At 37.2% G+C, this 15,005-nt stretch overlaps 1 protein-coding gene across 1 annotated transcript in view; it reads right to left on the bottom strand.

Moving 5' to 3' along the window:
- TRIP11 (thyroid hormone receptor interactor 11) overlaps positions 1-15,005 on the bottom strand; it is a 72,507-nt gene that overhangs the window by 26,776 nt on the left and 30,726 nt on the right. The window contains exons 10-15 of the mRNA XM_011949793.1: positions 12,717-12,929; positions 8,510-11,539; positions 6,449-6,589; positions 5,730-5,923; positions 1,814-1,977; positions 274-377 (exon numbers count right to left, since the gene is read on the bottom strand). Of these exons, the coding sequence (XP_011805183.1) occupies positions 274-377; positions 1,814-1,977; positions 5,730-5,923; positions 6,449-6,589; positions 8,510-11,539; positions 12,717-12,929 (3,846 nt within the window). The remainder of the gene's footprint in view (positions 1-273; positions 378-1,813; positions 1,978-5,729; positions 5,924-6,448; positions 6,590-8,509; positions 11,540-12,716; positions 12,930-15,005) is intronic.

Below are 15,005 nucleotides of genomic sequence, written 5' to 3'. Positions count from 1 at the left end.
TTTTTTTTTTTCCCCCAGAGATCTCTAAAATACCTATATATGCCAAAAAATTTAAATGTCCTATCATCTTCCATTTGCTGTGTCTATTCTAAACTATGACACCTTAGGGAAATCCTGGGTATCCTGTTCACTGTCAGGCTGCAGCAGAGGGCCGGATTCAGGGTAGAAAATTTACTAAATGAACAGTTTAGGAGATTATTTCCAAGACAAAGACTCTACAAGTCACTGTTTCATGAATAATAAAACCTACAAGAGAAAACTATTTTGTCCTACCTGTAATGATACCACTTTTCCTTCCAGATTTTCTGCCTTTTTCTTCCATTCAGCTATAAGCTGTTTCTGCTTTTCGAGTTCAGCAGAATACATAGCTTTTTCCTCTAAAGAGAAAAGAAAGTTACATTAGTATTTTGCAATCGTGATAAACTAGAATGTTAAGCCATTTGAAATTTTAATAATCTAATGAAAACAGTTCAAGTGTCTCAAACAGAAAAGAATATATGCTTTAGTGATGATGTTAAGTGGTACTAAAGTAATGAGATCACTTTCTTCTGCCTAAACACTTCTCCAACTTGTCCATCTTGCAGATTCTTCTCTCCCTTCATAACTCTACTCAAGTATTTCCTCTTTGGTAATGCTTTCTCTACAGTCTCAGTTCCACACTGCTTTGTATACATACCCACTCTAATAATTACATTATACTGTAAAGTAGACCTCAAGAATTTGTGTTTTTTTTTTTTTTTTTTTTTTTTTTTGAGATGGAGTCTCGCTCTGTCACCCAGGCTGGAGTGCAGTGGTGTCATCTTGGCTCACTTACTGCAACTTCCGCCTCCCGGGTTCAAGCAATTCTCCCTGCCTCAGTCTCCTGAGTAGCTGGGATTATAGGCGTCTGCCACCACGCCTGGCTAATTTGTGTATTTTTAGTAGAGACGGGGTTTCACCACGTTGGCGAGGCTGGTCTTCAACTCCTGACCTCAGGTGATCTGCCCGCCTTTGGCCTCCCAAAGTGCTGGGATTACAGGCATGAGCCACCGTGCCTGACAAAAATTCTTATTTCTAAAATTTAAGATTTCAACCCTGAAGAGACACAGAGCTACAAATTTAAAGTTTTGCTTAGGCACAAAACTACAAGTCCCTGTTACTTCCTCATTCTCATATTCCCTAATCACCTCCCCCAACTAGCAGTTAATTTACTGCCAATAATTACTGAATGCACAAATAAATAAATGGATGGAGGAATGATCTAAAGTGAGTAAATGTAAGGATAGGAGGTAGAATGTGAAAAGGTATACTTGGTTCTCAGGGTAGAACTGCTTGGGTTACTATTATTGTGTCTCCAAAAACGTACCTTCCATATGGACTAGAAAATGCAGTTACCTCAAAGCATAGACGAACTGCTATGAACATGTGAATCACTATTTCAAAGAACAGTAATTAATGATGATTATCTGAAGTAGGTTCAACCTCCAGCCCTTATCTTAAAACCTGACTACTCTTTGTATGTACGTATCTCTCTTTCTTTGTATTCTCCTCTTTATTACTTGATCATCTTTCCTTGTATTTCCTCAACTCTCACCTCTCACTGGTAACAGGATACTAAAACAAATTTTTAATCATTACTAAATAAAGTTTGTTTTCTTGTCTTAATTGTAAAAGGAGTCTAAATTAACTTTTTGATGGCTACTCACCCTTCCCCTCTACCAGTAGGTAACCTTTCAGAGATTTCCCCATGCTTCATCTAAAACAGGTCTCAAATTAGGCAAAATTACCAGTAACTACAATTTTTCTTCATTGAAAGAGTGACCGTAGAGCTTACCTTGTTGGAAATGCTCTAGTACCATCTGCAGGTTGGCCAGTGACAGAGCATACTGCTTTACTTGCTCCTGAGAGACAGAAAGCTGCAGCACAGTTTCATCCCTTTGCTTGGAGACTATATTCAATTGTTCTTGCAATGACTCTACCTGCACACTGGCTTGATGGCTTCAAACAAAAAGAATAAAAGTCAAACTACTTCTATCTATTTAGATACCTTAAGAAGAAGAAGCCACCTTCCCTACATCTTATTGCTTTATTTTATTTCATTTTTTTGAGACAGTGCCTCGCTCTGTCACCCAAGCTGGAGTGCAGTAGCACAATCACAGCTCACCGTAACCTCCGCCTCTCATGTTCTAGTGATTCTCCTGCCTCAGCCTCCTGAGCAGCTGGGGTTACAGGTGCCCACCACCATGCCCCGCTAAATTTTGTATTTTTAGTAGAGATGGGGTTTCACCATGTTGAGGCCAGGCTGGTCTCAAACTCCTGACCTCAGGTGATCTACCCACCTTGGCCTCCCAAAGTGCTGGGATTACAGGCGTGAGCCACCGTGCCCGGCCTCTTACTGCTTTAAAATCAAGTTAGATTTCAAAGTATTTAGATACTTTAATAAGATGAAACATCCTCCCTACATTTTTTATTATGGTAAAAATATACAGAAAATTTACCATTTTAACCAGTTTTAAGTGTACAGTACAGTGGCACTAAGTACTTTCACACTGTTGTACAACCACCACCACCATCCATCTCCAGAACTTTTCTGACCATCTCAAACTGAAACTCCATACCCATTAAATAGTAACTCCCCTTTCCCTTGAAAACTACTATCCTACTATCTATCTCTGCTAATGTGATCTTCTCTACACTTTACTGCATTAAATTCAAGTTAAATTTCAAAGAAACTTGAAGAGTTCTTCTGGTACTTGTTGCCCTGCTTTTGTAAATTCAATCACCCTTCCTGTGAAAGTGACTTCGAACAAATGGCAGTCCTTTTAAAGACTAAGAATTAAGTTAAATAAGAAAAGTCAGCAAAATAAAAATGTAGGCCAGGTGAGGTGGCTCTCACGTGTAATCCCAGCCCTTTGGGAGGCCAAGGCAAAAGGACTGCTTGAGCCCAGGAGTTTGAGGCTGCACTGAACTATGATCACACCACTGTACTCTAGCCTGGGTGACAGAGTGAGATCCTGTCTCTAAAAAATACAAATAAAAGAAAAATGTGCAAATGAATAGCCTGCTAAATATATTTGAAAATATATTATGAAAAATAAATTTGTAATTCCAGGCTAAAACTCTAAAACTCATGAAATGTTTTGTAAGGAACCCTGGAAGTCATTTTGTCCAGCTCCCAATTTAATACAAAATGGATTCTATGACACTCCCTTGCCTTTGACCCCTTTGCATTCATGGTGAACTCACAACTTTACAAAGGCTATCCCACTGATGAAATGCTCTGAATATCAGTTATCTTTTATTATCATCTTTCTTTCTGCCTATATTAAACACAATAACCTCTATCTCTGACTCCAGAGATTCCTAAGAAGTAGATACAGATATAGCACCTATCTGGACTTACGTCACTGGTGTACTTCCTTAATGTATAATGATTACATTCAAAATACTGCAATAGTCTCCCAGGGGTTTTAATTTCTGTTTAAATTTTTATTCAAGAGCAGCCCATTAAAGCTCATTAGGATCAACTCATTTTGAAGAGACTTTACCCATTAGCACCCTCTTGTGGAAAGAGTGTAAGTTGGTTATCAGAAGGTCTAAACTCGGCTCCCAAATATCTCTGGACCTTATTCAACTTTGCTGGTTAGCAGTCACTCAAAGGGTGACTGTAGGAATGAAAGGGGGATGAGTTATGATGGCACTCTAAAAGTTAATAAATACCAGGTGTTACTACTGTTAAGTAAGGGCTCACACCACCGTAATCTGGTTTGTACATCTGAGTTACTCATACAACAAGTATTTACTGAATAGCTATTAAACTCTGTGTAATATATGCTATGCGATAGGTAGAAAATGAATGGGCCCATTCCTACCTCCCAGTGACTTTACATTTCATTGAGTGGGAAACAGTATAGGATATGTCAACAAATACCTGTACCCTAAATTAAAATATAAGTGCCCTCAAACTACAAGACTCAAACTAAGTATTATGCAAGTTTAAAGGAAAAACATCACACCCGGAAGGTTTGTTTTTGGATATGACAAGTGGGGTGCTAAATAAAGCACCTTTTAGGAAGAAATGGAATTGAAGAATAGGCAAGATTCACAGAACAACTTGCTGGGGATCAGGTTCACTCTTCAGGCAGAAGAAGGCATATGAAAAGAAAAAGCAGAAGAAAAAGAAATCGGAAAACAGTGGCTCTATCTGAGAAAGTGAGTGACACAGTTTGGCTGGATGTAGCTGACAATGTGAAAAAAGGCTAAGGTGGTAGGATCCTGGGACCATCTTTGAGTCAAGACCAGTTTTTGAAAAAAGGAGTAACAAGATTACAGTTCTAATATAAGGAAGGTTATTCTGGAAGTTATTATGAAAAATAAACGAAAAGTGCAGAGACTAGAAACTATTTTAATTAAGAGAAAATAAGGGCTTGAAAAGTGCAAAAAAAGAGTGAGAATATAGAACGTTACAGCGTTTCTGCCAAAGTGAAACATACAGCCAAATGATCACTCATTGTTTTAATCCCCGTTTTAAACAAGTTTTCCAGCTGAGTCTGAAGGTATAATAATACACTCTGCAAAGGTGGGGTAGGGGTTAATTCTCAGGAATATTGACTCTACAGGTCTATAATCTCTTTGCAGACAGATAGAAACTATTATCTCATTTTATCTCCCTTTGGGTCATAAATAGCAAAAAGATAAATAAAAAGATGCATATACAACTAATAGGAATACAAATGGACACAATTTTTTGTAAAATAATTTGGCAGTATAATCTCAGAAGTTTTAAAATGCTTCTTGATCTAGAAGTGCTGTTTCTCAAAACTTAACACTAAGGATATAATCTGTCATCAACAAAAAATTCATGGCTTGGGATATGACAACACTCAGTGATTTTGAAAAGTTGTAACATAATAAATGACTGGGTTAATCATGGCAAATCCAAATAATCGCATATTATGTAGCCATAAAATATTGCAAACATACATGCCTTAACGTGTACTGACATTCATATTATTGATAGAAACAGGTTACAAAACCGTATATTATAATCTCAGTTTTGCTTTAAAAAGGGTTTATTATACACACAGACATGAAAGTATAAAAAGGCACACAAAAAGATTATCTCTGGGCATGTGGGGCTCTGTGTGATTTGTGTGATTTTCCTAAACATGAAAATATAACCTTTCTATAACTAAAAAAAAAAAAAAAAAAACAGGAAAATAATTTTATTGAGAGAAATAAAAATCTAAAGTATATAAACAGGGACCGGGTCACGCAAGAGTGCTAATAAACCCAGTTAATTCTTCATACTGACCTTGGTCTCTACTTTGCTACTTCCTTTACTCTCTTCCTTCTAATATCCACACCCTATTCAACTTTAAATCATTTGATGAAAAATAAAACCACATAAATAGTTATTTGGGAGTTGGACAGAGCCAATTAAAATCAGTCAGAATTTCAAACTATACTCCTAAAATGGTATGATAAGAGGCAATGATCTAGGGTGATGGACAAGACACACAGAGTTTGAATGCCAGATCTGCTTAAGAGTCACAGCCTCAAGTGTGAAACCTTCACACACTGTTTGTGCCTACCTTGGGCAGGTTATTAAATCTCTTTACCTTCAGTTTCTTCATCCATAAAATACAGATAATGTTTGCAAGGATGAGCTAACATAAAAAAAATACTTACTGAGTCTGATATTTAAGAAGTGTTCAGTTAAAGTTAATGCAAAAAAATGAAAAAATTACCTTGCATTTTCCATTGCATTAGAGGATGAAACTAGCTTTTCCTCCAATACTGTGACTTTCTTTCTTAGTTTAGCCTCTCTATCTTCTGCAGCCAAAGCTTCACGGGTATAAGAATCTTCTGATTCTAAAAGATGATTACGCAATCTCTCTAGCTCCTGGTTTGACCGAAATTCTTTGTCACGTAAACGTTGAACCTGTAGAGAACATTATTTTTCTTCTACAAAATGCTCCCTTACCCCACTACAAACCATTGTCATCAAATCTTTTTCCCATTATTGAAGTGTATTAATTATATACCAATTTCTCATACTGCAAAATGTATTTATGCTAGGAAAAAAATATCTTGAAATCATCTTGAATATGCATCTGGAAGCTTTACTTCGCAAAATTTAATTCCCTGTGGCTATAATGGAAAATGGAATTATAAAATTCATTCTGTATAAAGTACTCTTTGTGACAGGCCACTTTTTCAGCAAATCTCATTTGTTTCATACTATATGGGTGGGCAATTTTTCTTATATCTGAGATATGCCATGGTTTTCACTTTTGAAGACTGAAATAAAATGCACCATGGGAGATTAAAATTTTACTACTGCACAGCAGAGGAAGACTAAGAAAAATCACTTAAGAGAGAAATTCATTTTCATTGTTCATCTTTCCAGTTCTCTTAATAGTTATTAAACTTGTTGATTCATAATTCCTTTAAAGTGAAAGTATACCTCATTCTGTAGGGCAGTATTTTCCATTTGTTTTTGTTTCAGGGCCAACATGACTTGGTCTCTCTCCTGTTGAAACACCACTGTCTTCTCCTGCATTGATTTAACTGCGTTTAAAAGCTGATTTAACTCTCCAGTCTTGCCCTTTTGGAAAGAAAAAATTTTAGCTTTAAAAACACACACACACATATTTTAAAAGAGACATTTTCTTCATTAAATTATTAAGTCATTTAATTTTTAAATCGGGCACTGGCAAATGAAGTTAAATCACTTTGTAGCTTATGCCGGGCAGCATGTAGTGTTCAAGAAGTGCTAGTTGAATATTTTGTTTTGCCTATCATCTCTTTTCAAAATTTCTGCCACTAAAAGGATAGAAATCACAGCAAAAAGGCACTACCAAACAAGCCCTACACAGCACCCAATACACCACCGAACAAGCCCTACACAGCACCCAATACACCACCGAACAAGCCCTACACAGCACCATCATATAGTACAGTATAGTATATAGTGTAACAGGAAATCCCCAATAATTCTTTCTAAAATGAATTGTATATAAAAATTTAAATATTATCAAAAGTTATATATAGTATATAGTGTAACAGGAAATTCTCAATAATTCTTACTAAAATCAACTGCATATAAAAATTTAAATATTATCAAAAGCTACTGGCACTATCCATATAACTGCTATGACCTCCTGTTATATATGGCTGAATAAACCAATAAGGTCAAAACATACCCAAAGTCACATCAGTGACAGAACTGGGATTAGAATATTTACTGAGCCTATTATGAGAAAAGTATTACCCATGGCTAATACTTTTCAAATTCCAGGTTGTGACTAATCAATTCATAAAAATCAATTTAATGAGTCATTCAGCACATTTTCTTATTATTTTTTAAAAATTTCTAACTGAATGTGCTACCTGAATAGCACATTCTTTTTTTTCTCTCTCTTTTTCTTTTTTGTTGAGACAGAGTCTTGTTCTGTCACCCAGGCTGGAGTGTAATGGCGTGATCTCAGCTCACTGCAACTTCTGCCTCCTGGGTTCAAGTGATTCTCCTGCCTCAGCCTCCTGAGTAGCCGGGATTGCCCACCACCATGCCCGGCTCATTTTTTGTACTTTTTTTAGTAGAGACGGGGTTTCACTATGTTGGTCAGGCTGGTCTCAAACTCCTGACCTCAGGTGATCCACCCACCTTGGCCTCCCAAACTGCTGTGATTTCAGGCGTAAGCCACCGCACCCAGCCAGCACATTCTTTTTCAAACAGGTATCACACGTAATAAGAGCAATTTCTGGTTCCTGAAACTTTTCAGTTACACACACACACACTCTTACTGTGTCACGATGTAAAATGTATTTTTTACTGCAGATGGTTAAAGATGTATGTGTGTTTCACAGTGCTTTCCTTATATATAAGAATCTCTAAAATGTTAACAGCTACTGAAATATATTAAATTGAAGTGACTTCAAAATTCTCTCGACACACTTGTTTTCTAAAGAAAAATATTAAGTACTACTTAGTAATCTGTAAAAAATTAATGTACTACCAAAAGTATTTGGAAGTATCTAACAATTTGAGGGAGAACTTCCAGATGTCTCTGAGGAAAATTTATTTAGAATGAATCACACCTTGAAATAAATATTTCCAAATGAACAAATGCACAGTCCTCTTGAAAGACAATATAAATGAAATAACATTAAAAAAAGTCTCCGGCCGGGCGCGGTGGCTCAAGCCTGTAATCCCAGCACTTTGGGAGGCCGAGACGGGCGGATCACGAGGTCAGGAAATCGAGACCATCCTGGCTAACCCGGTGAAACCCCGTCTCTACTAAAAATACAAAAACTATCCGGGCGAGGTGGCGGGCGCCTGTAGTCCCAGCTACTCGGAGGCTGAGGCAGGAGAATGGCGGGAACCCGGGAGGCGGAGCTTGCAGTGAGCTGAGATCGGGCCACTGCACTCCAGTCCGGGCGACAGAGCGAGACTCCGCCTCAAAAAAAAAAAAAAAAGTCTCCTCCACCCCCAACTTACTTCTACAATACTCCATCCAGAACATACCTGTTCTTTCTCTTTCAACAGCTGTTCAAAAGCAAGAGCCTTCTCCTTCATTGAGTGGCACTCAAACTCTTTTTCTCGCAGCATCATAGAAAACTTCATGTTAGTCTCTTGTAACGCTTGATATTCTGTTTCCTTTCCCTTGGATGTTTCCACTATTTTTTCATTTTCTCCTTTTAGTTTGCCAATGTCCATCTCTAGAATTAATATTCTCTCCTTCAGGTTTGTTACTGCCTGCCTCAAAAGTTCGTTTTCATTTACTTTGTTAGTGAAATTTTCATTGGAAGAAAGTAGTTGATCACTTTTGGCTTTGATTAAGAGGTCTTTTTCCTTAAGTAACTTTTGCAAAACATCTTGTTTCTCCTTTAGCTGCTTGATTTCTGAATCGGTTTGTTCGTGTTCTTTTCTTTCTAGCTCTGAGGTGGCAGCAATCGAATCAGATAATCTGTGATTATTTTCCTGGAGAGTTCTAATTGTTGCATCTTTTTCCTGTAGTGATTTTCTTAGCTCTTCTACCTCTTGCTGAAGCAATTCAGAAGACTCACTCAATACATCAGACTTACTTGCTCTAAGAGACTCTGCAGACTGGGGAGTAAGCAATGATGCAGAAGACAGCTGGGGTGAAATAATATCAAGTTTTCCTAAAAGAAGATCCTTGGTATTGCAAAGCTGCCCAATGCTGTGCTGAACTTGTGCTAATTCCTGCCCAAAATTTTTGAGTTTGGTTTCATTCTGCTCATAACTTTGGATCAGGCCAGTATAGTCCACTTGTAATTTAGAATTATTATCACTGTCAACCAAAACCTGTGCCTGAAGTTGGTGAAGCTCTTCCTGAAGCTGGGCTGACTCGTGTTGCATATTTTGTACCGTGGTCATCACCTGCTGCTTCCACTCTTCCATTTTCTTTACTTGCTGTTTTAACTTGTCACGTTCCTGTAGAAGCTCCTCAAATTGATTACTATTAACACCTCCAGCCTCATTACCAGTGCTGGATGTTTGTAAAACTGCCAATAAAGTCTGACATTTCTGACTTAGAGCATCTATTTCGATGTCTTTTTCTCGAATGATACGTGACAAATTCTGAATAGTTTCTCTAAACATATCTTGGCCACTACTTTCAAATCTAGTAGACAATTTTTTATTTTCATCTTGCAGTTTGATGAGAGCTGCTTCCTTGGCAGCAATGATATCCATCATTTTGTGATATTCTGTTTTTAAATGGCTATTTTCCCTAGTCTTCTCATTCAAAACAGCGAATACCTTTTCTCTTTCCATAGCATAAGCCTGCAGTTGCTGTTGAAGGTAAACAACATCTTGAGTATAGGAAGTTGAAGAAATTCTAGCATGAAGAGCTTGTATCTCCGAGTCTTTCTGCTGAATAATCTGAGTTAGTTTACCAACTTCATCTTTGGATAACTGATCAATCTGTTTAGTTAAAGATATATTCTTTTCATTTAGAAGTTTAATCTCCAGTTCTCGCTCCTTTATTCCTTTCACTAATCTTTCCGTTTCAGCTTTAGATAAATCATGCTTTTCACTTCCATTTTCTATATTAAGGCTCTGAACTTTTGTTTCTTGAAAAATATCAGAGTTATCTGTTTGAATGTCCTGTCTTTCTTCATGCAACTGGGTTTTGATTTGTTCGATTGTTTTTTGCAAACTCTTAATTTCCTCATCTTTCTCTAAAAAGAGCTGGGTGTGTGTGGCGTTCATTTGCTCATGCTGGTATCTAAACTCATCCATTTCCTTCTTTTGCTCTTGTAAAGACTGAAGTAGTTGCATCTTACTCTGGTTTTGATCTTCAATTATCTTTTGATGATGTTTAATTTCTTCTTCAAGATGATCCTTGATCATGTTCAGTTGAGACACCTCAGATGCTAGTTCAGCAACACTATCAAGGGTTTTAGGGTCAGTCACAGGTGCGGTTCGACTCTGCTGTTCCCTGAGTCGTTCCAATTCTTCTTGCAGATGATTATTTTCTTCTTTCATGGATCCAAGACTTCGGTCCTTTTCCTCTATGGTCTGTCTTAAAATTTCATTTTTTCTTAAGGCTTGAGAATATTTATCCAATTCCTCCTGCAGCTTTGAACTTCTTTCTTGAAGCTTTTCAATAAAAATTTCTTTCTCCTTTATAAGTTGTGCCAACTGCCTCTGCTCTTCTAAACTAGAAGACAAAATGTCCTTAGTTTCTTTATGGTCAGTATCCATTTGTTCAATATTCTTTTTGAGTTCTGCTATTTCCATGTCTTTCTTTTGACTGAGTTTAATTAAATGCTCATGTTCCAGCTGTAAGGGAGAGGTATTCAAATTACGTGCATTTGACAGTTCTTCAATGGTTTTCTCATACTTGTTTGCTTCTTCCAATAGCCTCTTTTTAGCCCGACACAATTCTGCTTCTATCTCTCCTTTTTCCATTTTTAGAGTCTCCACAATAGTGTTTTTTTCCAGAGAAAGCTGATTGTTACCAGCAAGAGATTCTTCTAACTGATGCCTCACATCTTCACATGCTAAAACTAACTTTTCATTCTCCATTTTGACATCAAAAGCAACTTTCTTTAAATTTTCATTGAGCTGCTCTAATTCTGAAAGATTTTGCTTTAAGTTTCTAACTTCAGCTTCTCTTTCTTTAAGTAAGGTATCCTTAAAATTACTATTAGAGTCTTGATTTAGAGACTGAGTTAACTCATTCCTTATTCTAGAAAGCTCCTCCTCATTTTCTCTAATACGCTCCTTAAGTTCTAAATTCTCCTTCTGGATGCTTACATTACTTTCTTGTGATTTATTTAGCTGATCTACTAAATTTCCTACTTTGTCCTCAAGTTTCTGCTTGGTTAAATGTAAATCATTTAGGGCCACTTCACTTTGAAGTAGCTTTTCTTTCTGTACATATAACTCTTTAGTAATGTCTATTTTATCATCTTCAAGTTGATGAACTCTCTTTTTTTCATCATTTAGATCTTGTTTCAGTTTACTGACGATGCTATCTACTTCATTTTGTTGCTTTGATAGCTGATCTTTTATCAAAATCATGTGCTGAAAGAAAAATTTGCATGGTGACTTTACAACATGTTCTCATTTTACTACTTAAAGAAAATTTTATAAAATCTCATACATAATACAAGAATAATCCTCAGATATTTCCAATCCTTCTTCAAAACATTGTTTTTCTATCAAAACACCCACTGCAAAATTACTTATTTCTATTTTACAGCAAATCCATCTTGCCATTTTTTTTTTTTTTTTTTGAGACGGAGTTTCGCTCTTGTTGCCCAGGCTGGAGTGCAATGGCATGATCTTGGCTCACTGGAACCTCCGCCTCCCAGGTTCAAGCAATTCTCCTGCCTCAACCTCCCGAGTAGCTGGGATTACAGGCATGTGCCACTATACCCGGCTAATTTTGTATTTTTAGTAGAAATGGGGTTTCTCCATGTTGGTCAGGCTGGTCTCAAACTCCTGACCTCAGGTGATCTGCCCGTCTCGGCCTCCCAAAGTGCTGGGATTACAGGCATGAGCCACCATGCCCGGCCCCATCTTGTCATTTTTTAAAGCATTTTAGGGATAAGAATTTAAAACCAAAGATGGTAAATAGTATTTTTCTTGTTTTTTGAGACGGATTCACTCTGTTGCCCAGGCTGGAGTGCAGTGGCATGATCTCGGCTCACTGCAACCTCTGCCTCCTGGATTCAAGTAATTCTCTGCCTCAGCCTCCTCAGTAGCTGGGATTACAGGCACCTGCCACCATGCCCAGCTAATTTTTTGTATTTTTAGTAGAGACGGGGTTTCACCATCTTGACCAGGCTGATCTTGAACTCTTGACCTCGTGATCCACCCATCTCCGCCGCCCAAAGTGCTAGGATTACAGGCGTGAACCACCGCGCCAGGCATGTTGTTTATTTTTAACTCTACACTAGAGTAAGAGTCAACAAACTACAGCGATTGGCCAACTCAGGGATGCTGCCTGTTTTGTAAATAAAATTTTACTGAAAAATGGTCATACTCATTTATTGATATCACAACAGAGTTGAGTAGACTGAGACTATATGGCCTACAAGGCCAACGATATTTACTATCTAGCACTTTACCAAAGAGGTTTGTCAATCTCTATGAACTAAAATATTAATTAAATCAAACCCATCATTTCTGCATGTTAATCCAGTGTTTAGTCTACTTAGTAGAATGTGCTGCCTCACTGTATTTAATACATTGTTACCTTTGTAGCTTCTTGATTCTGTCTGTCCAATTCTTCTATCTCAGCTATCAGTGTTTCCTTTTCACTAATACTCTGATTGAGTTCTTGTTCCTTTGCCTCCAAATTAAGTCTTAAGTCATGTAATTCTGAATCCAAACTTATGTCTCTTGTAGCTGTCCTTTTAATTATTTCATATTCATTGTTCAATTTTAAAAGTGACATCTGAAGTTCTTCCTAAAATGATAAAAGGAAAAAAGCAACATATACTTTCAATTGGAGACACCAAAAGATTAAAAATATACATAGAAGCAAAACTTGGGAATCTATTTCAAGTGCTCTATATTGGAAACAGTACTGAACTCAGTAATTGTATGTAAAATTCAACAAACCACATCCTTCATTCATGTGCAATTTTACTTGTAGCTTCAAGCAAAACATTTCTACAACCCTAGACAGATGCAATGACTCTAAGTTTGTCCTCCAGCGCCAAGTTCTTCTTTACAAAAAACATTCCCATTTGAGAGCCTCTCCTATCCTGGTCCACTGTGGCTACCCTTTATCCATCCCCTGGCCCCATGCACCGTACATACATACTTTTCAAAATGTCCCCAAGTCTTTCTGCCTTCCTCACTTCCATTCTCTAACATCCAGTCATCAACAGCCTCAGACTAAATAAAAACATAAAAAAATCAATACTCCTTCACCCAAACGTTTAGCCTCTCTAATTAGAAAATAAAAAGTTTCTTTTCTCTTACTAAAGGAGTTTCCTTTATTACTTTTGCTTCTGTCAGAACATGGAACTTTTTTTCTTGACCCAAGAAGTAATCCTCCTTCCTTCCTTTACCTTCTAACCTGAGCATGGACTAGGTTCCCCTCTGTCACACCTGACATTCCTAAAGATAGTATATTTTATAGTCTACTATAAAATATAGTAGACATTTTATAGTCTACTATCTGGTATTTAATGCTTTCTCCAAAATCTCAGAAGTGGGACAGTTCTCTATGCTTCAACATTATTTCAGTCTCTAGTTATAATGTTTGTAATAAACTATATATTAAAGCCTTCTTTCATTGACAGATTTTTAAACATCAAACCCATATGGAATCTACTTTAAATAAGAGTCTTGAACCAGGCGTGATGGCATTTATCTATAGTTCCAGGAGGCTACTTAGGTGGCTGAGGCAGAAGAATTACTTGAGCCAAGGAGTTCAAGGCTATAGTGCACTATGATCATGCCGTGATCAGCCACAGTACTCTAACCTGGGCAACACAGCAAGACTCTCGCTCTCTCTCTAAAAAATAAAATTAAAAAAAATAAGAATCTAAAATTCCTTCAAATAAACAGCTTAATATAAACCTTATAAAAGAAACTCAACATCACTATGGAGAGTTAGTTGAAAAAACAGAGATCTGATAAAAGCTATACTAGAGCATCTGTATCACAATTCTTTTTTCCTTCCAATTCAAAAATTTATTCTGACTACAGCTGAAAGATGGAAACAGCATTCTCTTAAATCTTTCTAAAGTTATCTGTTCAAATTAGGAGAACCACAAAAATTTTCTTCAGGTGGATCTTAAAAGCGCAGACAGACTCATAGGTACTTTACAAAAAAATTATTTAGTGTTTTTTTGTAGATATGGTGTCTCACTATGTTGCCCAGGCTGGTCTCAAACTCCTGGCCTCGAGCAATCATCCCACCTTGGCCTCCCAAAGTGCTGAGATTACAGCATAAGTCACCACACTCGGCCCTCATAGGCACTTTTGGTATTCTTAATCAGTAAGCAGACACAATTCATGGACTACTTAACATCAAAAGAAAGGAGAAACAGCTATCCGAACTAGCTACTGAAACCAAACACATCATGAAAAGGTTACAGGTCCTACCAGATAAGTGCAGAGAGTTCTGCCAACTACAAACTACTAGGTCAGTCAGGTAAAGAGCAGAATACAATGGAAGCAAAAACAGGAAAGATAAAATATATATAATATAGTAATTTTTAAAATGATGGGGAGATACTGCTAGCACATAGTGGGTAGAAAGAGTGGAAACAAAAATCCCACAATACACAGGGTAGCGCACACAACTAAGAATTTTCCTGCTTAAATGCCAATAGCAGTCCCTTTGAGAAACAATGCATATATACTAATGTGGAAAGATGTTGGAAATACGGTATGTAAAAAGGGTATTTATAATAAGCTGAGATTTGTATTTTTTTTTTTTTTTTTTTGAGACGGAGTCTTGCTCTGTCGCCTGGGCTGGAGTGCACTGGCCGGATCTCAGCTCACTGCAAGCTCCGCCTCCCGGGTT

This window comes from Colobus angolensis, unplaced genomic scaffold (genome assembly GCF_000951035.1).
Source record: "Colobus angolensis palliatus isolate OR3802 unplaced genomic scaffold, Cang.pa_1.0 Scaffold3, whole genome shotgun sequence".
NCBI classification, from domain to species: domain Eukaryota; kingdom Metazoa; phylum Chordata; class Mammalia; order Primates; family Cercopithecidae; genus Colobus; species Colobus angolensis.
This window is presented reverse-complemented; position numbering and strand designations above follow the sequence as displayed.